Source organism: Harpia harpyja, chromosome 15 (genome assembly GCF_026419915.1).
Source record: "Harpia harpyja isolate bHarHar1 chromosome 15, bHarHar1 primary haplotype, whole genome shotgun sequence".
In the NCBI taxonomy this organism is placed as follows: Eukaryota; Metazoa; Chordata; class Aves; order Accipitriformes; family Accipitridae; genus Harpia; species Harpia harpyja.
In genome coordinates this window covers 24718022-24744401 of record NC_068954.1, presented here as the reverse complement: position 1 = coordinate 24744401, position 26380 = coordinate 24718022, and the positions used below count along the sequence as shown (strand labels likewise).

Below are 26380 nucleotides of genomic sequence, written 5' to 3'. Positions count from 1 at the left end.
ATGTTCCTGTTAGGATTCTGATACACAGAGTTAGTCACTAGCTATTTTGCTATTGCTATTGGTTTTTTGCACAATAGTTTTGAATTGTCCAGGCTTGTTTCACAATTATTTTCTACATCTGATTTTATTTTCAATTGATCAAGTTGTTCCCAAGCCACAGAACTAATTAATTTCCTGTGAATGTGTCCTATATTTTCACCCTTTTCTCCTACCATTACAATTAGAATTCTACCCCATGTGTTCCTTAACGTATAACTGCACTAGTTTCTTCTCATGTCTGTTCCTACTTTGCTCCTGATCCCTCCTATGGTGCCCTGACTACTTAGTAGGGATAGGCTGAGAGTTTGTCAGCCATTCAGCTGGCTAAACAGAGGAAACAGATATTAAACCTCTGATGCATCTGTTCTCTCTCACAAAACTTTGTCCCTTTGAGAGCTCTTACTATCTTTCTGTTTCTAATTCAGTTGATATTGCCCTGTAGATTCAAAAGGGGTTAGGTGAGTCAAAGACTGTGACATGCTGGGATCCTATAACATTAATCTCCTTAGGAAACTGAACTAAAGACATGTCTACTACCGAAGAGTGAATCAAATAAAAGCAGATGTGAATATCACATTTAAAGCTTGTGGTCCTCAGATATATGTAGATAATGTATTGTACATTTAATATAAGAAATAAGTTTTAAAAATGTTTCAGGTTTTACCATTTGCAGTGGCAAACATAGGAAAACATACATGTAATTAGGAAGGGTTTTTCTTTTCTTTGACCAGAAGGAAATTTGAATTCAAAATATTGCAAATCCCGATAATATCTGTTTAAAAAGGACATCTTCCGAAACATGATAAATGGTTGTATTTTTGTAAAAATGTATGTGGATTATCACAGAAACTGCAGTTCTTTCAATCTGCTTGTAGGATTCCTGTGTAGCTTTGTATTATCGTAATGTATGATTTGGCTGCTGTATGTCCTTTCTATAAGGTTTAATAATGAATTAACTTCTTTTTGTTTGCTTGTTTTCTCAGTGAAAAAAGCAATTGAACTGAAATCAAGAGGAGTCAAGATGTTGCCCAGCAAAGACAGTAACCACAAAAATTCCGTCTGTAAGTTGTTTATACTGTTATCTTTAGTGACTGCATATATCTTCTGGAGTCCTATTAAATATACAAATCAAAGAGAGAGGTGTTAGGAAGCTGTGGTGATAAAATGGTTATTATGCTTTCAGTTGTCACTGAATTAGAACTCCGCTGGTAATACTGAGGTTGTAGAAAGCAGAATATGGTGTTGTAATGTCTGAAAAATATGGGTATGTAGAAAAACACACACATTTTATATGTCAGGATGTTTCTTATATGGAGATATCTAGAATTCAGACATGCAAGGCAAGTTAGCAAATCAAGGCAGAACAGTGCCATATAGACTTTATCAATTCAGTACTGGGTGCAGTGAAGGTATCTTAGCATTTTCTGGATCAAACTTTATACTTTCTGATCCTTTTTCTTCCCCTCAGTTAATATCACAGCTCTAATTCTTTCCCCTCCTTGCCACATTATGTCCTGGTGACTGCCCCTTTCCAGTCCTGTGATATAGCACAGCAGGGGTTAAGAACTGCTGTAATTCCCAGCTTCTCGAGAAGATGGAGATCACAGCATCACCTTCCCTTTATTGCATGCTTAGTGCACTCTGGAATGATATCTATTTAGTCTCTCAACACTTTTTTCTCCATATAGAGTATAAGGGTAAAATCAAGATACTATATATGGGACTATGAGGCTGTTGGGTTTTTTAAGCATCACTTTTCCTGAACAACTGGCAATCTAAGTAGTATCCTGAGAGCTTTTTCTCCATTAATCAGGCCAGTCTTGAAACAAGAAAAATAACATAATTTTATATTTTGGAAAGCAGAGAGTCCCTTAGCCCAAGAAAAGCCAGAGGGTAAGCCAGTGTTTATCCCCAACTCATTAAAAGTGCTTGTATAATCATGAAGATGTATTTGAATAAATTAATTCTTCATGTAATAACACTGAACTCAATGGAGTGAAACCCAAGCTATGTTTGCCTTATTGTGCACGATTCTGCAAGTACAAAGAGAATAACTGACTTGAAGGCTAACGTCTAGGGGATATGATTTGGTCTCTGTGTTTCTGCAGCGCATTGTTTAATGCAAAGGGAGTGTTTTGGTATGCTCATTGGAACAAAAGAGGCATGGCAATTTTCTGCTTTAAGTATTGCGCACTGATGGTGTGGCACTCAAAAAGAACTTTTTATGCAAGGTGTAGCAGAAAAAGTTGATCTATCTCTTTGGTGTTTGTGTCTGAATGGGTGATTATTTCATTATTTATAAGTTACTTCTGGGAGCTGTGTGATCTCTGCTTACACTCAGAGCACATGCTGTCAGACACCACATTTAATTACAGAGTGGAAGTAAGACAGGCTATGAAAGAAATTATTATAAGGCAGTCTGCTGTTTATTTCAAATGTAATGTCTTTTGTCCTTTTTTTTCTTTGCGTTTTGACTTGTGAAGATTTATTATCACGTCTGACTTTTCAACATAAATCTAAGAAGTGCATTATTATTATTACCATTACAACATATATGAAGCTTTTAAAAATGATGAGATTAAAATACAAACAGGTGGATTCAAATCTATTTTGCTGCTCTTCTGACTTAAGCCTTTAGTATTTAAACATTTTTCTTGCTAGTAATTATGTAGATGGAAAAAGTAATTGGGAATTCAACTTCAGAGAACTGATAAGAATGGATATTACCATTTGATGCCAATTAGCAAATCTCTAAAAAAGTCAATTAAAGACTAACACCTCTCCCCATTTTTGTATGTTAGATCTTTTTAATATTCTCTCTCTATAAAACAGAAAGCTTATTTTTGCATTCTGGTTCATGGGGGGTAGGTGGAATGCAAATACTGGCATGGCAAATGCCGTGAGAGCATGCCCTGCAAACCCCAAGATCTGCAGATTTCCTACAGCTCTTCCTCCCAAGCACAACCTGAGAGCAGCTGCAGAAAGCATTTCATAGCGGCACAACTCTCTTAAGATTTAGGCAGAAAACATTACCAATGTACTGATAACTCCTTGTAGAATGCAGAACAGTATTTCAGTCCTGTGCAGTCATATCTCACTCCTCTCCTCCGGGACCTGCCTGGATTCCTGGATGCTTTCTTTCAACTGCTCTGCCATCCTTTATAAAGAGTCAGGTAGCAAAGCATGGCTTTGGGACATAGGTGCCTTGGTAGATTTACTGTGGGAAAAAAATAATTATATATTGTGTCACTCCCTAGGGAAAGAACAGGTTTTTGCTTTTTTTTTTCTTCTTTGGTACACCTGAAGGAAACATATCAAGTTAGTTGCCAGAATACTCCTGCCAGCTACTACCCTTTAGCAGTGGGCCAGATGCAGTTGAATCATGATTAATTTATGCAAGGAAATGGGAAAAGGAGGGGAAAGATAATTGAACTAAAATATGGTCCTGGTTCATGCAAACTTTGCACTTGGCAAAGTTTTGGAACAGTAAACTGAGAGAAAGTAAATGGACAGACAGTTCTGATGATTACTTTTTCACAGTTGGTCCTCATTAGTGCTTGAGCTCTCACAAACACTGACCAAATCCAATGCTAAGCATATTTCCCCTTGGTTGTCTGAAGCTGATCTCTCAGAGGAGCAAGGAGAGAGGTTTAGTTTATGAACGTGCTTAGGGGAAGCAAATCCAATTACATCTGGTTTGGTGTCCATCCATTTAATTGCAGGCTCAGTCTACTCACTTTTGTTCCCTTACTTAGTCATTCTGATATATATGGTATATTGCCAAAGGAAGTTACTTGATCCGTCTTGCTGTCATCACTCTCTCTCATTCTAACATGGAATAAGCCTGCAGACTCTGTATCCCTAATGGTTGTGGCCTTTTTCTAAAACTACTATGACTATAGTTTGCATTGTAACTGATTAGATAAAAATAGTGTTTTGATTGCTGGCTCTTGTATGAATGTGTTTTCATGGTGATATTCCTGCCCAGCAACTCTGTCAGAGGGTGATTATTACCTCTAAACCTCTGGGCACTACCGCTACAGTAGCGAGGTTGTACAGGGAGCATCCTGAACATCCAAAAGAAGGAGAGTCCTAATGAAGTGGGCCATGAGGACAGACCATCATTAGGCAGCCACAGTCCTTATAAAAGGCTCATTTTCTAGGCAAGTAGGAGACCCTTGTAGTTTATCTTTTCAAGTCTAGCCTCTGACGCATACGAGGCAGTTACTGCTGGTAATTCCACATGCAAAAGATAATGAGCGAGCACAGGTCTCGATCTCTTAAGGACACCAATTTACAGAACATTGGGAAGGCAGGGCCGTAACTGCGGACTTGGTACTTGGCGCCTGTGTGAGTCTTTGGCCCCTGTGCGGCCCGCAGCAGCCCAAGGGCAGAGCAAGGTTAGGAGAGCAGGCAGCCCTGGCAGCCCTAGAGCTGCAGTCGCGGGGCAGCCTCCCGCTTCCAGGCCTGTCACCAGGAAGAGGACGGAGCACAGCAATGCAGCAAGCTGACGGTAAATGCTGAAGAAGTTCAGTGAGGTGAGAGCCATCATATAAGGGGAAAAATGGAAATGCTTGTAAGGTTTATGTGGTGCATGCCAATCTGCCAGTGCGGTAATGCTGGGAGGGAAAGGCAGCAGCGAGAATGAAGTGGCTGGGAGAGCTGATTTCCTGAGTTTGCTCTTGTCAAAATGCAGCGTGGATAGTGGCTCGAGCCACATGACATGACAAACTGCAGAGAACGTCCACGGCCTCGAGTAGCAACAAAGATTAACAGGCAAAGTCTGAGTGAGTCTTCAAAAAGTATGGCATTCATGTTGCACAATGTTAACAGTTCATAGCAATTACTGAACATCGAGTGACTTAACCTTACCTTGCAAAGTGTTTAGTGTGTGAACTACCATGTTTTACAAAGTGAGACATCTGTAGGTATTCACTGACTAAAACCCTCTTAAACATCACTAAAGCAATTTCAGGCATCTGTAGTATTATTTGAAAATGTATGTCAGAATACCAGAAAAACACATGTTAAATGGTTTGAAGAGCATGATTTTAGCATGAGTAAGATTAATACATCCTCTGAAAGCTTAGCTACAGAGTTTATATAAACAGTTCTTCACCCTGAAGATGATAAAAAGAGCTATTTTAAGACAATGATTTTTGTCATGTAGAGCCAAAGAACAAATGAGTTTACAGACTAAGTATTGATTGGTTGCAGCACATTATGGTGAATTAATGGCACATGCTGTTGAAACTATAGTGATTAATACCAAAACAGGATTACTTTGCTAATTCTGGGTAAGAAAGAAAGAATGACGGCAGTCATTATTTATTTTGTTATTGACAAAATGGCTTAGTACATTGCAATGTAAAGTTAAAAATATGTTCATGGCAAAATTTTAGGATGGAATTTTGTTGCTTACCAATATATTCCTTGTGTTTTAAATAAATTGGCAATTTCATCTTCTTGACATTTGGCTATGGTAAATTTACTTTGATAGAAGCAAAATGATGACTAGTAGAAGTTTTGCTTTTCAGTCAATGAAAGAGTATTTCCCTAAGAAGGACAATATTGGACAAAATCATTGCACTTAATAGCACAATTTTCTGACTGGTTTGTTCTTAGTCCTTAGTAAAGAACAATTTATTTAAGAACTTTTATATTTTGAAAAGATCAATACTTAGAAATCATTTGCAAACCAATGTGCACTCAGCTTAACAAACTGATACTACAACCCCTGAAGGTCATCTCAAGTCACAGTTATGAAAGATAAAACTATTGCTAATTACTACCTTTTTGTAATGAAATTTATAGCTTGTCATGATATAAATATCAATTTCTTATTATTATGTTTAATATTTAAATTATCTTCTTCATTGTTTCCCCGAAATTATTTTATTCCTTAGCTCACTTTTAGGATAGTTTTCCCAAATTATTTTAGGAAGAATGAAAAACTATGTAATACTTTCATACTACTATTTTTAAAATGCACATGTAATGGAAAAATTTCCACCAAAAAATCTAAACTTTTTTTTTTGTCCTTGTATTGTATTGAATCTTCACAGGTAAAAACCCATTTCTTACTGAATTTGAATTTTCACAGGCTATCACATGCTGTGTCGGCGTCAAATCATAATTAAGAAATACTGTTAAATATTCATTCTTCTGAAAGTTTTCAGTCTCAAATTTAAAACAAAAAAACTCAAATAAAACAACACCAAAGCTATCTCACTCTCTAAAGTTACACTCTAATCTTACATAAGTTTAAACTAATCAAATATAGCATCTAATGCTTTATCCTTAATTAATTTAAGAAACATTGCATTGGTGATGGGATTGATCACCAATAAACAGGATGTAAAATAAACCACCTAAGTAATTATAGGCTTTTGTATATCAAAAAATCCTATGCTTTTGATCATGTGTGTTTAAGAGCTCTCAATATGCAGTCTGGTTTTTGCTGTGAATGTTTTAAATATTACATAGAACTATATTTAAAATAAAAAAGATATGAAGTATGAACACTAAGATAAAATAGAGTGACCTTAGAAATTAAAAAAAAAAAAAATTATTCTGCTGGCAAGTAGATTTTGTCTGGTGAAATTCTTCAGGCCTGTGCCCCTTCAAGCAAGCATGAATTTAAACGCACTGGAGAAATAAATGTAACATAAATCTGTCTCCTTGATTGGTCTTGCCATCAGCTAAAACAAGTAAAGCAAATAGGGAAATGTTGGCAGCTTTCAGGCTTTCTTTGGGGGATTGTTTGCCCTGTTCTGACACACAGGTGATCAGTTTGCTGTTGCTTCCAAAAAAAAAGCAAAGGAACAAGAAAAGAAGGACAGCATATCAAAAGACATAGTTTACTAATTTTTGGGGGAGGGAAACACACCAGCATTGTATTTTATAGTATTATCTGCTTTGTGTCCTTTAAAAAGAGAAATTTCTAATGGTGGATCTTAGGATTTCCTTTTACAAACACCACTGTCTTTTAAAAACTTCTGTTTCCCGGGCTCTTCATAAAGCACTGCAGCACAAGGGTGAAAAGTGACAGGATTCATCTGTAGCTCTTTTCTGACCTTCATTGAGCATCTTCTGTGTTTAGTGGCAGATACACCCCCTCCCTTATAAAGAAAACAGAGACCTTTGCCTAAAACTTCGAATCCAAGAAAAGGATTCGAAACACCTACATTTAAGATTGAGATTTCTCAGGGGAGGCCAAATGAGAAGACTGTTGTGTGCCAAGATCAGTATGAAGGTGCCTCTTTCCCATTAGTTTCTATAGTAATTCTCTCTGAAGATCTCAGTGTTCTCAGTGGAAGTTACTCTGTGCTTGTGTGTTGTGTTGTATTACATTAATTTACAGGCACTGAAAGGATTCTCATTTGTAAGCGGCCACTTAGAAACTTCCTAAATGCCTACACTGTATCATAAACTCTCCAGCCTTTTCAATCATGAAAGCTTTTTTTCATTCTTTCAAATCCCACAGCTTGAAAAGCAAAGCATTTTTTTAAGTTTGCATTTATATTGTGCATCTCTGCAAATGAGACAAAGGATTGCTTATAAGTTACTGATGTATTAATTACAAGGTTAGGAAACACAAGGCTTAAATAACTAAGATTTTGTGGGCCTAGCATGTCTGTAAATATCCAATTTCATTTGAAAAAGCCTTTTTACAGAAATACTGAGTGTAGGTTAAATCTTCAGTTTAAAGAAAAAAGAGGGAAGTAATACATAAAAGACTGGCACTTTTATACAGTAGGTTAAGGGATGGATCCTAGAATCTTTAATATTAAAAGTATCCTTGTTGTATATGTATATGTATAGATACATATATATATACACACAATTGTAGCTAAATACATAACACATAGTATTCCATTACACCATTTACCGTATGTCTAATAAGAGATGAGTGACTCTATTTCCCCTTTTGCTGAGTATTGTAGGATGAAATTGGGCAGTAGGAAAAAATAACTGCAGCATTAACCTCTAACACTTTTATAAAGCCTTAATAAAACAGAAGGGATAATTACCCTGATATACTTTGTCCTATCATAGAATGTAATAATACAGAGTTGCCCAAGTGTTAAAGAATTTAGGATCTTCAGAGATGAGTATCCCTATGCAATGAAATTCTACAGTGCTATTTTACTAGATTGTATAAATTGCTTCATAAATCAGGTTAGTAAATTATACTTGGTGTTTCTAAATAAGCCTTCATCACGGCAGGAGTTTAAATATCTTTTAAAATACTATGCAAAAAATCTTGCTGTGAAGAGAACTACCGCCTAAATATATTTGTGAAGAAAAGCATCACTTGTAGCTACAAGCAAAGCAAGGTGCTTCATCAATTATTTAATACATCATTTGCATATATAATTTGTAAAATAACCAGAAGAAAGCATCTATTAAAATATGTAAAACAAGATGTAATCTGATTGAATTATGGATGGTTAAAATGAATTGTTATCCAGTTAGGAAGCTGAAACTGCCATTAAATAATTTTCATATACAATTATAGAACATTACTGATTATCCACAGTGCATGTTCATACTGTAGGCTAAATTGACATTGAATTCTGTTATTTTCAAAGTCAAAGACTTAAGAATAAACAACCTGCTTTTAGCAATTAGAATTCTGTATAAATTAACTATTCATATGAAATTTAAATATAAACTGTAATACTTTAATATAGCTTCATTGGCTTAACTCCCATGCACAGCTCAGTTAAAAATACAGATGTGGGCAGTAAATAGGTTGACAAAACGAAGTCTCTTTAGATTCAAATAATGTATGTAAATTATGAAGGCATTCAGAACTTGTGGGTGGGTGAATTCAGACTTCTGAGACATAAAATACATTCAAACAATTTTAATTAAAGAAAGAAGTATGACACTGGTCTATGCATTGAAGGTGTGCTGCAGAATATAGATACCCTCTCTTTCAAGTCCTTTGGAAGAGTCAGAGACTTCCCACCGACTGCAAGATTTCCACTTTCCACAGAGACTAATATTGCAGTTTTAAAAGTTTAACACTAGCTGCATAGTTCATGCATGTTGAGTATGTATTCAGACCCTGGTTTTCTAAATCCAGGTTGTGGGAGAATATTTTCAGTGTTTGACAGAAGGTCATGGACTATTTTCCTTCTTCAGAATTCGTTCTTTACATTGTGAAACTCTGGAAAATAATTTCAACTTTGTTGGCATAGCACGTCACTGTCAGTTGTTAGCCTGTCACACTGGAATGTATCTATTCCTGCAGCTCTTCTGTGCAGAACTGTAAAGTGCCAGTGTCAGATATGTTTGGAACAGGGGAGTTTTGCTAGGTGACAGCTTATTTAGCAGCTTCAGACCAGTTTGAGTCTGCTACTCCTTCTTCACTTGGAAAAAAGGGAAGTAAAAAATTTACACAACACTTGAACAATGTATCAGTTTCTCCAATAGCGTGCATTGAAGAGCTTGAAATATTTTTGGGATGGGACCAGAAAACCCAAGAAGGAACTAAAATGGAAATAAATACATTGGGTTACATTTGGAAGGAAAGGACTAGTTGCTGATTTAGGGGGAGGGGATTATTCAACATGATGTGTCTTTCCACTGAAATTGATAGAACAGGTTGTTCTTTAAAAAACAAAAAATGATTAGTCAACTACATTATTTTAAACATATGAAGAACAATCCAGAAAAATCCCAAAATACCTGGCTAAGATTTCTGTCATATGTCAGCATACTTGAAAAAGAAGGGACTGTGTAAGAGTGGTGCTCTGGCTTGTATGTATGCTTCTATCATACAAACCATCTGAATTCAGGTAAGAGTGACAAGACCACTTGGTCATGTATCAAAGTAATGTAAGTTTTAATACGCATGATGGTGATCAAAAATGTTTAATTCTGAAAAGTTTTAATCTAACAGGAAATAATTATATCTCAAAGTCCATATTGTTCTGCTAATACAACCATTTATTTGATTTCTGTCACCTCACTGTCACAGTATTTTCTGTTTCAGGCTCCTGCATAAGCAAAAGAGATGTGTGAAAAATGTATGCATATCTTCCCTAGTTTAATGCTTTTGAACTGAACTCTGATGCTCTGTGTCTCTGCTAGAGGAGCTATAAAGTCAGTGAATTATCAAATTAACAAGTGCAAAACAGTATGGTTTCTCTAAGTTGACATTTCATGTGGCATATATTATTTTATTCAGGATGCTATTTTTTATTGCCATATCAGCTTTTCCTTCATGTTTTTGAAGTCACATGGGAAACTTGTTTCATACTAAGAAGCCATGTTTCTTTCTCAGTTCTACCAGGACTTATTTTCAGAAGTCTGAAAATGCATCTGCAGTACAGAATAGCAGAGGCTAAAATAAACTCCTTCATCATAAACAACAAGCACTTAAGATTAAAAGTACAGCATGAAGCAACAGCACCTGCTTAGACACTACTCTATTGTATCTATGGAATAGCTTAAAAATTGAATCCACATTTTAGCTCATGAAAGTTCAAAAGCACTTAAGATTTTTGTATTCTTTTCTTTATTGTTTTTCAGTTAAATTAACCATAGTTGTTTCTGGTCTATTCCTGAAGCAGAAGTGCTAATGTGTAAGATGAGCTTTCTCATGACAGAGGATGGGAGAGGCAGAGCTTGTAAACCACATCACTGTTGTTATATAAACAGAACATGCCCTGAATTTCAGTCAGGTTTGCTATAAAATAATTGTTCCATTTTTCAGTGTTTCAGTTCTTATTCTCCCATTGCTCCTTGTCTTATTGTATGGATTGCATCTGACTTTTGTTCAGAGCAGCCCATAGGATGCTGTGTTTCACATTTGTGACTAAAACAATGTTGATAACAGCAGAGTTGTGACTATCGCCAGGCAGTGCTTACACGGTGTCCAGGCTTTTTCTTTTTCTCATTCTGCCCCCACAGCAAGTAGGCTGGGGGTGGGCAATAGACTGGGAGGGGACACAGCTGACCCAAATTGACCAAAGGGGTGTTCCATGCCACATAATGTCAGGTTTCGCAATGAAAACTACGGGTAGTCTTTCCCAGATAGCCATTGCTAGGAGGCTGGCTGGGCATTGGTCTGCCGGGGGGGGGGGGTAGCAAGTGATGGGAGGTACTTGGGAGGTAGTGAGCGATGCCTTTGTGTTACTTGGGTTTGGGTTTTTTCCTCCTTTTTTTTTCCCCATTCACCTGTTGAACTGACTTTTTCTCAACCCACAAGTTTTTTACTCTTTTTTGCTCTTCCAATACTTTCCGCTATCCCACTGGGGAGGGGGTGAAGTGGGTGAGGGCCTGGCAGTGCTTAGTTGCTGGCAGGGCTCAACCCACCACAATGTAGAAACATTTCACTAAACCTAATTCCTTTACCAAATTAGTCTCTTCCAAATCTCTTTGCTCCTTCCATGCTATAGCCCCATTGTCATGTCATATTTTTCCCTCTTTATGTCCTTACACAGTCATTTCTCAGTCCCATACTCTGCCCAGAGAGCTTCAGTCTCCCTCCATCTCCTTATGCCTTCATTCCTCCCATCTGCTAGTCTTTCTTCATCCCTCATTTCTCTCCCCGGCTCTCATTTATAATTATCGACCTCTCTGCATGCAGTTTGCCATTCTTCTCCCTAGCTATCTCAGTGTCTTTCTTTTCCATACCAGTTTTTTTCCCCTCTTGTCAAACTCTACTGGTACTTTCAAACTTTCTGATGGTTGCCTTTAAATCCAGCTCTTGTTCCCTCTATATTGAATCAGACAACTGGCTTCTCTCAGGAAGGCCTGGTAGAAGAAGAGTAGGTGGTTGTGCAGGAAAGACCAGCTCTGAGTTCAGCATCCAGAACTGGGTGTTCATTGGTCTCTGGAAGTGGAGAGTACTACAGGGATAGCACACTTCAAAGTCTTTTAGGTTTTGTTAAATTTGACATGTATTTGGGATGTACTTCCTAAAAGCTGTTTCTGCCAATCACCTTGAATTATTGCTTCCCAAAGGCCTCCCATTCAGCTATTTTCAGTAGATGTTGGAAAGGGAAAGTGCACATCCTTGACACAAAGGTCACTTTCACAGCAAATACAAGTTTTGAAGTATGGCGGTGCTAATATGTTCCATGGAAAATGTCATCCTCATGGTTTTAGTGTGGAGAACTGGATTTTTGTCATGGCTCTCTCAAAAGTGAATGAGGTGAATAAATGATTAATAATTTCAATTTAATAATATTTTAAAAAGAATAAATAAATCCAGGGCAGACACCTGAAAAAGAAAATTTAAGCCCCAACAGCCTGTTTGATAAAGGTATGTACAAGTGAAAGAAGAATTTTTAAAAAGACATTGCTGAGCAACTTTAAAACACTTAAAAACATCAGCCCTGCCCATAGTAATTACCTGTTCTTTCTTCCTGTTTTGCCATCCACTGAAGTCCCTTCCCTAAAATGTATAATTAGATATTACTATTTCAGGCTTTAGAGAACTATTATACAACCTCACTGATGAACTGCTGAAATATTCAGGATAAGTGTCACAGACATTTATCAACTAAAGGCATGGGAACTCAAAATGCAATTTTGGGGGAAACTGATAAAGCATATATAGAGAACATAAGGAATAAAGCAAAGATGGCATATTTTCTTGGATGGTTTTAATTAGAATTTAACAAAAGTAAAGTAAAGAAGTGTGAACTAACAGTGTATCAGCACAGGATAGTTTAATGCAGTCAGAAGTCTAGGAAGTTCCCTGGATTTCCAAAGATCCCCAGTGATGGTTCCTACGGTCCCTATGGGCTGTCCACTTTGGCTGGCTTCTTCCAGTTTTTGTTCTAAACTATGCAGCAACCAAGCTAAGGGCACCACTTGCATCCTAATGTCCTCAAAGGAGGAAAAGCTTGCCTCACTCTTCTGGATATGATATAAAGGGTTGATGGCACATGAGCTCAATTTTATACATTCCGTGATTTTATCCCTACTTGAGGAATTTACATATGATCTCTGCAGTATGTGGCACAGGTGGGACTTGTGAGTTATTTACATTCTTGCTAAGCTATTGACTTTGTCAATTAGGCTAGCCACAATTAGCAACAAGGTAAACACAGAATAGAAATTAAATTTAAAAAAAAAAAAAAAGGAAAAATGTAATCAGTATCTTTATTTCACAGTTTAACAAACTAGTGTTTACATCTCTTCCCCATTTACATGTGAATGTAAAACATTTCATTTGGATATAACATTCACACATATCCATACAAACATTTCTACAAGGTCTTAAAAACCTTCATTCTCCCTAGTAGAGAGACATTTGGGTTGTTTCAGTCAGTGTCACTGTAAGAGAGCATGGAAGACTTCGTTTTGGCTTCTTTGCTGCTCGTTCCTATAGCTTTGTCTAATTGGTGTAAACTCTTTGGTAGATATGTAGTTTTAGCAAACACCCATTTTGTTGGCAAAAGTTGCCTACAGCCCTGCAATTCTGTTTAGTTTTCTCCTTTTGAGATTTTGCTGCCTCCTGCTGACTCAGTGTGGGATAAGCACTGATAAGCTTTCTGAACAGTATATTTAGCTGGAAATAACAGAGGGTATAGATAAGAGAGAAAGTCTCTCTTGGTAAAGAAATTAATGTGGTAAAAATGTAAAAACAGGCAAATTGATGATAAATCAGAACAAAGCCGACAAGACCTTTTAGATGAAAGTTAGAGAAAAAGAGATGTTAAAGGGACATGACACAGTTTGTTCTAACAGCAAGCTTATTAACACTTCAGGCTTAAAATGCTGTTCTCTACCGACTAATAAAAAGAGCCCATCTGCTACACACCAGGTAACTAAAGCTCATAAGGAAAAATGCTTGGCAAAAGTAGAAGAGACAAATCTGTCCAGTTAGCTGGAACTGGATTATGGTATTGGAATTCTTCAGTACTACAGCAGCTATTTTGCATTCCATATTACAGATTATGTACATTAAATACAAGTACACCAGTCCTATTGGTCTACTTGCATTCCTATTGCTTAGAGCATTTCTGAAATATCTAATCTGATCTAACAGTAAAGATTTTAATCCTCTTTCTCATGACAATTTTAAATGCAAAATAAATAATAACAGCATGATAAGTATAGGTATACTGGAGAAGCATGATGGCTTCCTCTCACAAAAAGTAGGAACAACATCTCAACTAGTGACATGTTGGTATTGTTAATGCCGTATACTTTAAAAACAATTTCCTACTCCTTTCTCACCAAAATATATTTACATTACATTAAAATAATGGTTTTGGTAAAAATCAAACCCTAGTCCTAATTTTTCATATTGTTGGTAATGTGTTCTCCATATCCGTTAGTAGTCCTGGCTAATGATATAGGTAGACTGTGTTTAAGGGGACAATAGAGTTACAACTTATATTTTCTCTTTCATTTTTCTATTTAATTTCTTGTATAGACAGAATGAAAGGTTTGTTAAAGTAGTTGTGTATTATTATGCAATTTAAACTGTACGTTAAGTGGTTACAATCTTGCTCTCCCTCAACAATCAGATAAAACTTTCATATTTCTCTTGTCTGTACAATAGAGGCTATTGGCTCATCCACTCTTGCTAAAAGCTTTTTAATTGAGAACAGCTCAGCTAGAATTCATGGATGTCTCATAAGCCCCAGCTGTCTTCCATTCCCCCCTTGCAAACAATCCTGCTGCTGGTAATGAGTTCTCCTGGATTTGCGGAGTAGCAGAAGCAGCCTTAATGCTGGTAGAATGCCATCAAGTCTCTATAAACAGTAATATGAGAGAACCCAAAGACAATTATCATTGTTAATATTTAAAAGCTGTACAAATGGCAATATGCATAGGTTTAGCATGTGGACTAATATGAATGCCTCTTCATGGACACAGAAAAAAAACCCAAACATCTTTTACAGGAGAGTTAGAGGACAATTCCTTTTCTGAATCTAAGGGTCGATCTGCATAACATCAGAGTTAAAGCACTTTTAAGAAATACCTGGGAAAAAATAGTTTTTAACATCAGAAAAATGATATAGTTTCCACTGATACTATTCTAAAATGATGGTTGGTTAAACCATTATTGCTAAGGTTTTAATTTTGAAAATTAAACTAAACTAAACTTCAGTCTAAAGCAGAAATCCATAAATTAATTTGCAAAAGTTATAGAGTGCAGCAAAGAGGGTCTTAGACTGGACAGTGTTGAGTAGCCCTATCTGTCACTCTGTAATCAGCTCCACTTTGAACGATATTTTTCAAATAATTACAAATAAAACACACCTTTTATTTAGATAGACATTTTAGAAATTCATTATTAAAGGGTTTTAACTTGTGGTCTTTAAAAAAAGGGGAAAAAAAGCCTTGTCAGATTCCATTTCACAGTGTTTTAACTGGAAAAAACCCTGTCATAAAAGCTTAACTATAAAGACTTGAATAGTTGTATAGCTATTTAGAATTCCCCATAGACAATGAGCTGCACACCATTACCTGTAACTGCTTAGCTGAGGAAAAGTAACAGCTTTGCATCCAAAAGAAACAGGGCTTTTGAGACCTCATGAAGCAATATACATGCAATATCAGTACAAATATGTGCCCCTTGCTTCTCACAGTTTATACCTTTGGTGTCACAAAGCGGAGAAGAGCAGGCATAGTCCTTCAATACAGTGGCAGTTGCATCAAAGATTCACAGCATGCTTACAACAGAGAAAGAAAACAGGTAGAAAAGATAATTTAAAGAAAATAGACTGATAGCAATAAGACTTTTCTTAAATGTATATGTCTGCATTCTGCTCAAGGTAGAGCACTTCTGCTGAGAAAGATGGCAAAAGAGAAGAAAAATATTAATTGAGGGGTTAAGACCAAAACCCAATATTGTGGTTCACATACTTATTTTTTGACAGTTCCTTAGCAAAGTCTCTGTTGGTCCTTCTCTTGCAATACAAAAAGGTTGGCAAAATTTATCATATTATATGTACAACACTAATTTCTACACCAAAGATCTATTCAACAGGGGAAACCAAAGGGAGTGCTGTTTTATGACAGTTGCGTAATGGATCCTTGTTTTAAATATATAAGGAGTAAAAAATGTTATAGAGAGGTAAAAATGCCTGGTATGAGATTTCTTTCACAGAATCTAAGAGAGCAAAGATGACTTCAAATCTCTCCTATTAATGATGTTTAGGTTAAAAAGATTAGTTTGCATAATGGTAAGTTAACTTTGCGGCTCATCAGACTTGCTAAAGCCTCTGTGATACTATCTCTATCTTATACTATCTTATACTCTGTGATAACTCCTGAATATTTCTAGATGCTGGAGTAAGGGGCATTCTTGCTTGAATACTATTCCTGAGATCTTAATGATTGGTCAAGATTCAGCCTTAGACAAAATTTTCTAAATGTTATAAGGAAATAGTAAGATGGGTTGCACCATCACTGAATTATTTGTAAACAGACTTCTCAGAGCCTCAGGAAGTGGTTACCATCTTGAAAAATTGGGAGATGCCACATGTTTGAATTGCACTGAAGCAATGCCTGAATTTGACTCCAGAACTAGACTTCTAAAGTCTGCTTTAGGGTGTATGTGTGTATAGTCTCTTTGTGTTTGCCCTCCAAGTTAGCTGGAATGCCAGTATTGATTCAGAAGTGTGGAGTTGAATTGTGAATGTGGCACTGTGTTAACAGAGCTATAAAGCCTTTGGGTCAAAACTCACATCCAGCTGACTTGGAACACTGGCATCATGGTACATATCTCAGCAAAAGACTTTGCAGGCATGCTTTATCCAGTAATGAGGCAAATTATAAGCACTTTATAATAAACTCTAGGCAGCAAAATTTTTGTTGTTGTTGGTTTTTTCTTTGAAAAAAACCTACACAAAGTTATTAAGGTCAGTTTGACTTGCGGATGTCTCTGGTATAATCCCAATCCAGCTATTCATGAGACATAGCATTTATTTCTGTACTTGTAATTCATCCATTTCCATATTTTTAAGCCAATTGCATATTTTACCATGTACATGCATCAAAACAAACCCTAAATCTAAACCTAGAAGTATCAAACTTAGTTCAAATTTTTCTCGCAGTACCCAACTTAAAATTTCTTTCATCAGAATTCTTCATCCTGTTAAAATGCTCATGCAGGGAGCACAACAATATAAATACATAAATTTACAATGGTTACTGAATGCATTTTTCAGCATCCTCTTGGGATAACCCTGTTACTTTGTTCTGTGTGCTGAAATCCAGTGACAAATATTGGTTGGAAACACAAGCTAACTCTTTGTGCTGATCAAAGATGAGTCATATTATAAAACCCCTGTAACCAGCTCTGGTGTGCCCCCCAGGTCATAACACTGCCTGTCAGGGTGAAGATTAAGCTCTGTAACAAACAACTACATACAGCATAAACCTCTTTCAATGCCTGAGAAATAGAAACTGGTTTTAAATCTTGCATACGTGATAAGAGTACATTTCTTGACAAAGATAACTGAAACTTAACATTTTTTTTCTACACTCTGAACAAGCATAAAATGAAATGGATCCAGAGGTTAATTATGAGTTGCTTTGTATTTCTTCCTGGCTGTAACCTTGTAAAGACACTCTATTAGATTTGCAAGAATATGACACATTTAATTTCATCACATGGATTACTTCAAACAAACTGTTTTGAAGGGGAGGTATGTTTTTCTGTTGAAGTTTGAAATTATTTACTTTTTAGTGGCTTATAAATATTTTTCCCTTGGTCTCATCTCACGCAAAGCCTCACAGGAAAGTCATTAAAAATACCATTATTAAGATCTGGCCTTTTTTGCTGTAGGATTTAATTTCCTTCTTGGGACAATATTTGCTGGTTTTTGTTCGTTCGTTTGTTTGTTTTCCTTTATCAGGCTCAGGCAAGATTTTATTTTGCATCTGCTTCCCCTGTTCTGTGCATGTATGACTTTGGGAACAGTGTTCATGCTTCATTTTTGTGTCTCTGTAGTGAATGTGGAATAATTCCTCGATATACCATCTCAGAGATCTCTTTTCCACAGTAGTCTCTTATATTCTCTTTCTTTTCCAACATAATCTAAGCAGGGCAGGGCAAAGCTTTGGTTGTAAGTTGAAGTATATGAACTCTACTAGCTTGAATGGTGGCTATTAATCTTATTAAAGCTGTTTAAAATACTCATTCAGGAAGTCCTCTAACTGAGATTCATGGGCTTCTCTTCCTATATTTTGGATACCTGTCCTCCACTTAGCTTTCAGATATTTTTGTACTTAGAAGTCATCCAGTAGATTGGTTCTTAGATTCTTAAACCATCTCTTTCAAAATACACACAAAAGTCATTGCCTTCAACTTTCTCTTATTCTCCCTTGCTTCTGGTTTTGACCTGTGAAAGTAATCTACTTTCTACTGCTGTCTTTGAAGCAGCAGTCCTAGTTTTGTGATGATAAAAATAAGTAATCCTAGGTGAATACCTTGTTCTTCAAACATGTATGGCTCGCAATTCATATGTTTCTTGATGTGTTGTTTTTTGGTTTTTTGTTTTGTTTTTTCTCTTTTTATCACTTTTGTCTGGTGTGACCTTGCTATGGATTGTTAATATTCCTTATATGCAGGTGTGTTCATATTTGGTTCAAGAAAGTGTCCTTCAAACCCTAGGATAATCATAAAGGTGATGTTCACTCTGAGGTTGAGTAGGTATCCTGGTCTACTTATGCCAGAACTACCTGGCTATGGTTAAATAATACAAGATACTATCTTGTTTCACGCTGACTGGCCTCACTGCTTTAGCCTCTTAATGACATAGGAGAAGGCGTGTTTCATCTTTTCCTATGATCTCTTTTATCTCTGAATTCTGTTCAAGCCAATATGGATCATACAGTTTAATTTTGTCATAGTCCTGTCCATCAGGCCTAAACAATTCCTTAGTCTTTCAGGAAAGTAGGCAGAAATTTGGAACTGAAAATATGGTTTATGATTTTTATAAGTTTTACATTTCTGCTGTTATGTCTTTTTTAGCCTTTCAGTATTTCCTTTTTGCCTATGCCAAACCAGCGAGGGCTTGCTGCTCTGCAAGGGAAGTGAGACAAGAGCAGTGTGTAATAATAAGGCAGGCGTAAGCAGTGACTGCACCAAAAAAGAGTCAGGATGCGGGACAGCAAGTCTGTATCAGCGGGACGGCAAGTCTGTGTCAGGATCAAGGCCAGGGCCAGTGGTCAGGAACAGAGACGGTCTGGTCATCACCTGGCAAGGCTGCAGGGCAGACACAGATTTGAGGCCAAGCCAAGGAAGCCAAGCCAGGCGCAGCACTGGGGAGGTCCAAGACAGAGCACAGGCCCAGCTGTTGCACAGCTGCAACGCAGCACGGAGGGGCCAGTGGTACAGCCACAGCTCAACAGTACTTCCAAAAGAAGAAGGGGCAGGTCCTCACTTCTACCTTTTTTCACAACTGCTCTTCCCAGCAGAGGACCTGGCCTTGGACTCAGCCAGCTCGACTCTAACTTAGCCGGCCAAACTCCTAGAAGGGCGATGCGCTCGCAGTTATCTAGGGGTCACAGAGTGTTGCCTCACCTGCCTTAGCCTTGTGAAATTTTGTGAATGGCCAGACATTATGCTTGGCTCAGCATAAATGAACCTGTAATAGCACTCAGCTGTACTTCAGCTGTTCATTTAGGATTTCTGCCTTTTCCACTTTTCTTGTATGCACAGCTACGTTTATGTACAGTTGCTTTTTTGTTTTTTAGTTTGCTTCTTTTCTTCCGGGAATCTTCTCACACTCCTTGGGAAACCATTGCTTAAGAAACACCGAGAAATTCAACGTATGAGAAAGTTAAGGAAAAATCCTCTTCAGTATATATTAGAAAAGTAGAACAAAAAGAGTGAACTGCATAAAAAGTCATGGTTTAAAACAGCATTTTGTAAGTTTCAAAGAATGATAGTTGTACATGCCAAATGGAGTCTTCTAATATTTTTTATGCTTTCTGTTTGATTAATGAATGAAGAGTAATTGAACACAAGTTATCAAAGTCATGAAGACACAATTTATAATTCCTTATCTTAATTTACTAAAAGCTTATATAGCTGCAAAGTATTATTTGTCCAACAATAGTAAAGAAATTGTCTTTTTCTTCTCTTTTTTTCCCCAGTAGGTTAATTTAGAGGTTTATCTAGGTGTTTGTCAAAATGAAAATTATGTTCTTTAACGAGAAAGTTAAATTTCATTAGTTTTAAAGCTGCAAACTAGCAAATAAAAGAGACGGTGAGTTTTAATAGGATTTGTTTCTCCTCTAGGTAATGTACCTTCTTTTATTCCTGTCAGATTTTATGCCTAAGAGATACCTTTACAAGTCAGAAAAATGCAAGAATGGATATGCTGTAGTAAAGGACACTTATCGTACCTGATAGAAATTTTTTAAACTTGCAGAGCTCTGAAGAGAAGGTTCTATTTTGTTGTGCTCTCTCTATATACACATATATTATAACATGCAATTATCAATTATATGTGTTATTTATAATGATATATAAATATATTGTAGCACATATATAGTATATTTTATACCATATGTATGTTATAAAATTATAAAATATTTTTATTTGTTCAAATCAGTCTATATTCAAACATATGGTGATTTATGGCTTTTGGTTTCTGCATCAATTTTAATACTGTAGGCCATAATATAGCACCTATACTTCAGATTGTAGGATACAGTATCATTGAAAAATGATGCTGGAAATCTAGCACAGTCAAGCTATTTTACTGAAAGGCAAGTTGTGGGAAGATCTCTGTACTTTGATACTTTATCTCTTAACTGTGTTCAGTCATTGAAAATGGTGAGTTTATTTTAATTGGAAAATGGTTTTCCTCCTTCTGGAACCATGAAAACTTTTGATCTATGTAAGTGTGGGCGGTGTCGAAAGAGGAGTACTCCTTGGTGAAAATCACTTCACCTCCACCTATCATGAATAGACAGTATGCACAGGGATTTCTTTGACAGCCAGTGAATGAATACGATAAATAATCTACCATTGCCCGATAATACGAAGAGATCTCCAATATTTTTCATCCTGCATTTTATTTCTACTTTTTGATCCTGCATCTGGTGTTGGTCAGTAGTATTTCTCCTTTGCCTTTGAGTACCACATTTTATTACAGAAAAAAGTGTAACAGTGCTGTAATTTCAAAATGACATCAAATCATAGTGCTCGGTGGGAGGTTTAGTGCATTTCTATGGAGCAGAACTGTTTCTGTTGTATATTTGCAACCAATGAAGAGAAACCAAAATAAAATGAGACCAGTGTGGGTAATAAAATCTCTCCTACGTGTGTACTAACTCACTAATACTGCCGTTCTGAAAGATGTGTTCTGGAGGTGCTGAATTAAAAAGGACACAATTCTGAAACTAAGGATCGTTGTATAACATTGAGTGAAGGTCACAATGTTCTCCCTTTTCATGGTCAGTGATACTTCAAACTAAAGATAATGATGTGAGCCTGAGAGAAACAGCAGCAGTACTTTTTAATCCAAAGCAGTAAGGTCAAAAAAGCAGAGAAAAAGTATTCTCAAATGATGAGCTATTAGAATAATTTGCTGCTGTCTTTGATGACCCAGTTTTAAGCCCTTTTGAAAAGTGCATCCCAAAACAGAGGCTCTTTCATCTTTGAATGAAGGACTGGGATAGCATATTCTCCCGCTTAATGTTGGTTTTGGTTACTGGTTTGAAGCTGGGAGTCAGAGGCATGGTTGTACCACTTTCTGCTTTCTTAGTAAGTAGATGCTACCAGTATGTAAACTATTTAGGTACTGTGTTCCTTAATGAGATGATAGCTAACACGGGACAGAATGTCTTTGTTTCCTCCTTTCCTTTTGCCTAGGTTATTGACATAGAATAAGATCATAAACTCAGATATTTTTCTGCTCAATTTCTTAAAAACCATGGAAAAAATAATCTTAATGCCATTCTGCTAAATAGTACTAATTTCTGCTCTGAAATAGCAGTCAGTTTAGATTTCTTAACATTGGATCTACAGCAAATAATATTTTCCTTTAAAGGTTGATTGTTCTATTTATATAAATTTTATTAATATAATTAAGCAATATTCTAGAAATTAGCCCTAATTTCAGTCAAATTCAAGCAAAATTAAAATTACCCCCTTTTAAGTACATTGCCCATTGCCAAGAAATAAAACATACAGTCATGGAGGCTCTATTTCAGCTTACTTTATTTGTGGTATAGGATGAAGAATAGATAAATTTTAAATACTGTAAAGGTAAATGTGCCAAAAAGTCATGCAGCGTTAGCTGATTTAGAGTAAAGCTGTATATATTCAATGTATTATTGTCGTGGTTTAACCCCAGCCAGCAACTAAACACCACACAGCTGCTCACTCACTCCCCCCCACCCAGTGGGATGGGGGAGAAAATCGGGAAAAGAAGCAAAACCCGTGGGTTGAGATAAGAACGGTTTAATAGAACATAAAAGAAGAAACTAATAATGATAATGATAACACTAATAAAATGACAACAGTAATAATGAAAGGATTGGAATGTACAAATGATGCGCAGTGCAATTGCTCACCACCTGCTGACCGACACCCAGCCAGTCCCCCGAGCGCCGATTCCCCGCCCCCACTTCCCTGTTCCTATACTAGATGGGACGTCACATGGTATGGAATACCCCGTTGGCCAGTTTGGGTCAGGTGCCCTGGCTGTGTCCTGTGCCAACTTCTTGTGCCCCTACAGCTTTTTCTCACTGGCTGGGCATGAGAAGCTGAAAAATCCTTGACTTTAGTCTAAACACTACTGAGCAACAACTGAAAACATCAGTGTTATCAACATTCTTCGCATACTGAACTCAAAACATAGCACTGTACCAGCTACTAGGAAGACAGTTAACTCTATCCCAGCTGAAACCAGGACAATTATTAATATCATTGATATTTGAATTCAAGAAGTGCTTAGTCAGGTCTGTATGTAACTAAGAGTCTATTATAAATCCAGAATAACAACAGCAGGAAAAAAATCAGAAAGAAGAAGAGCAAACATAGCTTAAAATATCAATTAAAAGACAGCTAATCCATCAGCACACTCTTCTTACATCCCACTTGCCATTTATTTGCTAGTTAGATAGATGAAAAACCCATGATAAATCCTTTTTTCATGAGAGATGTAAAAGGTCATCAGATCACAGTATACCACAAACAGCAATGACTGGAGTTTTGATACATATAACTCCACTCAGTGGATTTACCAATTTTAGAAACTTTGGATCATGTCCAAGAAAGCTCCTATCCACAGAGAAAGCTCAGAAATATCTAAAAGCTGAAATCTTAACTCACTCAACTAACTCTGAAACTGGAGGCAAATTAGTCACTGTCCCCGGTAATAAGCTTGAGCTAAATATCCTTGCTTGAATTAGTCTGGACCCGGGACCATGCTTACACAGTGATACTGGTTTCTGGATTTGAATTATTATTTGAAGATTATTTTCTGTGCCATGCACAGTGCTATGTAATGTGCCTTTGGAACTGCTTTGGGTAACTACCCAATACAGCATTGCAAAGTGTAGATATGCTGTAAGCAACCAGACAAAGAAAAATGTCTAACCTTTGAAAGCATCCTTAATGACTTTCCAAATTAGATATTAGATAGTATTTTTTCTATTATTCAGTCCATGGAGGTTTTCATTATGTACCTCTACATGACAGTAACCCTAAACGTGTTCTTTCACCTTTTGTCATCAAGGATGAGAATTAAATCTTGAATATAGAGAATAGTAGATGCACATCACATTAATAGAAATTGTTCAGAAAAAAAAAAGTTGAATAAAAAGGATTATCACATTTATATTCAATCTTTCATGAGTTACCAAAATTATTTACAATTCATAGTATTTATCACATTGCTGACTTTGTACAAACTCTGCAAGTACAAACTTGTCAGACTTGCTTAGTCTCGGTTGGCCTTGACCTGCCTGGAGCTGGTTTTAGCATTTTTAGCTGCCACAACAGTGGTCTACTGACCAGGTAACTATTGCCTAAATTGTTTTGCTTTCATTTTTCTTTGTAGGACTGCATGATATATGATTATTATTCTATTTCTTATATTGTGTAACTAACTGGTAATAATAATAGGCAGTGGAAGAATAACTCTAATATGTAACACAAGGGAGAAAAGGTAGGCATGGGGAAATGCGTATAACAATTTTAAATGCATTATTATTGAGAGTTTTCCTGTAATAGTATTCTTTTTTGGTTTGGTTTGTTGTTTTGTGTTTTTTTTCAATTGGTGCTAAAATAAGAATGTTAGTATTTCATACAGACTAATAATAAATTGTTGATTTTGCATATAAAGTGTATTTCTTAGGCACATATAAACTGCAGAAATTGAAGTGCAACTTTTGTCGTAATTTAATGCAACAGGACATGTCCATTCATACTTATGTCTGCTGACGTCTTTAATTAGTTCTTCACTTCCAATTCAGTGTATCCATGATCTGCTTGGCCAATAACTATTCAGTTTGGCGGGGATGCCTCAATGTCTCTAGGCTTCAACACTCCTAGGCTGAAAACGAATGACCTAATACTACCATTAAGTATAACCCAGTTAAAGCCATGGGTGATGTTGAACCATGTGCACATTTACTGCTAAAAATCTCTCTTTCACATCTTACTAATTGTATACAATCATAATTTAAACACTCAGAAAAAGCAGCAGTTCGGCCTGTCAGTATGAACTCATACATACTTGACCGAAGAACTTAAACATTTTTCCTTTCTTATTAGAGAGTTTAAAAATATCAAATACAAGTGTTTTGATATCTCATTTAGTACCTACATACAAAAGAAAGTGCTTAAATACTTTTAGAATTGTGAAATCTCAAACTTAAAAGTTATGCAACGCCAAGGTAAATATTACATGCAAAGTCTTTATTTCTGTTCTTCATAGGCATGAGTTATTGATCAATTTAGTTATTTTTCTCACATAGATCATCAACAAGGAGACAGAAATAGGCTGTTGTCTTTTCTGTGAATGAATCATTTGAGAGAAACAAACATTTTTTTACTTTTCTACTGATTTATTCAGTAGAAAGGAAATACTGCTTATTGGCTTCCTAAATTTTGAAGCTGAGGTGTAGAATGTAGCTACTGTGTAGTAAGCTCTTGGCTTTGTAAAGTGGCTGTATGTATTCTAGCTATACATTATTTTGGGCACAGTTATTGTAGGAGTCAGGATGGCAGAGTACAAATGAATTGAAACTGTGCATAATAAAAATGTTAAGTGGTTGGTTGTTTGGGTTTTTTAACAATTCTTCTTCCGTACAGTTTTGTAAACTTCATTAATAATACCTTGCCATTTTAGATTAGAAGCTTGAAGCCTTAATTATTAATAGGGATAACATCTTGTTCAGATATGCTAAAAGCGTTGATTGAATCAGATGCATCTTCTTCTTGCTTCTAGCTTACCATGCCACTCCTTGAGGCAGGACAAGCGAATGTTTTATTCTTTTCCTTTTTCTCTTTGCCATACACCTTGCATAAAAGCTTACCAAAGAAGGAAAAGGAAAAGACTGCCAAATGCATGTCTCTATATACAATGTCTGGAGGAGCAGCAGCAGAAAATTCAGATTTATGGAATATAGAAGTGGATTATAAGAGAATGTAAACTGAATATCCTTGAATATTAAGGCATGCAAACAAATAACAAACAGACTGTCAGTCATTAATACCTTGTGACTCTGTTTAATTTAGTTTTCAGACATGAAATAGAGAGATTTTTTTCTTGTTGATCAAATAAGAAGGGAAAAGCATAGAAACACTTATGTCAGAATTTTTCTAAGGTCTATTCTTAATATTTTGTCTCTTTTACTACTTTACCAAAAGTATGATTTATTTTGCTTACTACAGGGATCTATATTTTTTATTTTAAATGCTTGTTCCAGATTTATGGAACCTATTTCAATAAAAAACCTGGATAGGAGATTGTAACATTTTTTTCTGTTGGACACTTACTTTGTTATAGAGCTTTATTTTGTTCAAATGTATTTTACAGGTACATGATACCTCAAATATTTAATATTTGTTTTTTTCCTTATGTCATGTCAAAAATACATTTTTGTGATCAAAAATTTGTGGAATTAATATATTCTGTTTTCAGAAATATCTTTTTTCATTTGTTTCATGTGCTTAAGGGATATGTCTATTTGATCTATCTTTACATTTTTTTCCAATCATTAGAAGTTACCATTTTCACAGTGAAATACTGCTAAAATCGTGATTGCAGATGTAAAGTATGTTTATTTGGAAATCAAAGACTTGAGTGTAGCTCATGAAAAAAATAAATCTGGGTCTGTTTAAAACAACATATTTGCTTTCTGGTAACCATGGCAGCACAGTGAGAGT

The 26380-nt window shown here is 36.1% G+C and overlaps 1 protein-coding gene across 1 annotated transcript in view; it reads left to right on the top strand.

Annotated features, from left to right (window-relative positions):
* CSMD1 (CUB and Sushi multiple domains 1) overlaps positions 1–26380 on the top strand; it is a 1244186-nt gene that overhangs the window by 765376 nt on the left and 452430 nt on the right. The window contains exon 7 of the mRNA XM_052809685.1: positions 1023–1100. Within this exon, the coding sequence (XP_052665645.1) occupies positions 1023–1100 (78 nt within the window). The remainder of the gene's footprint in view (positions 1–1022; positions 1101–26380) is intronic.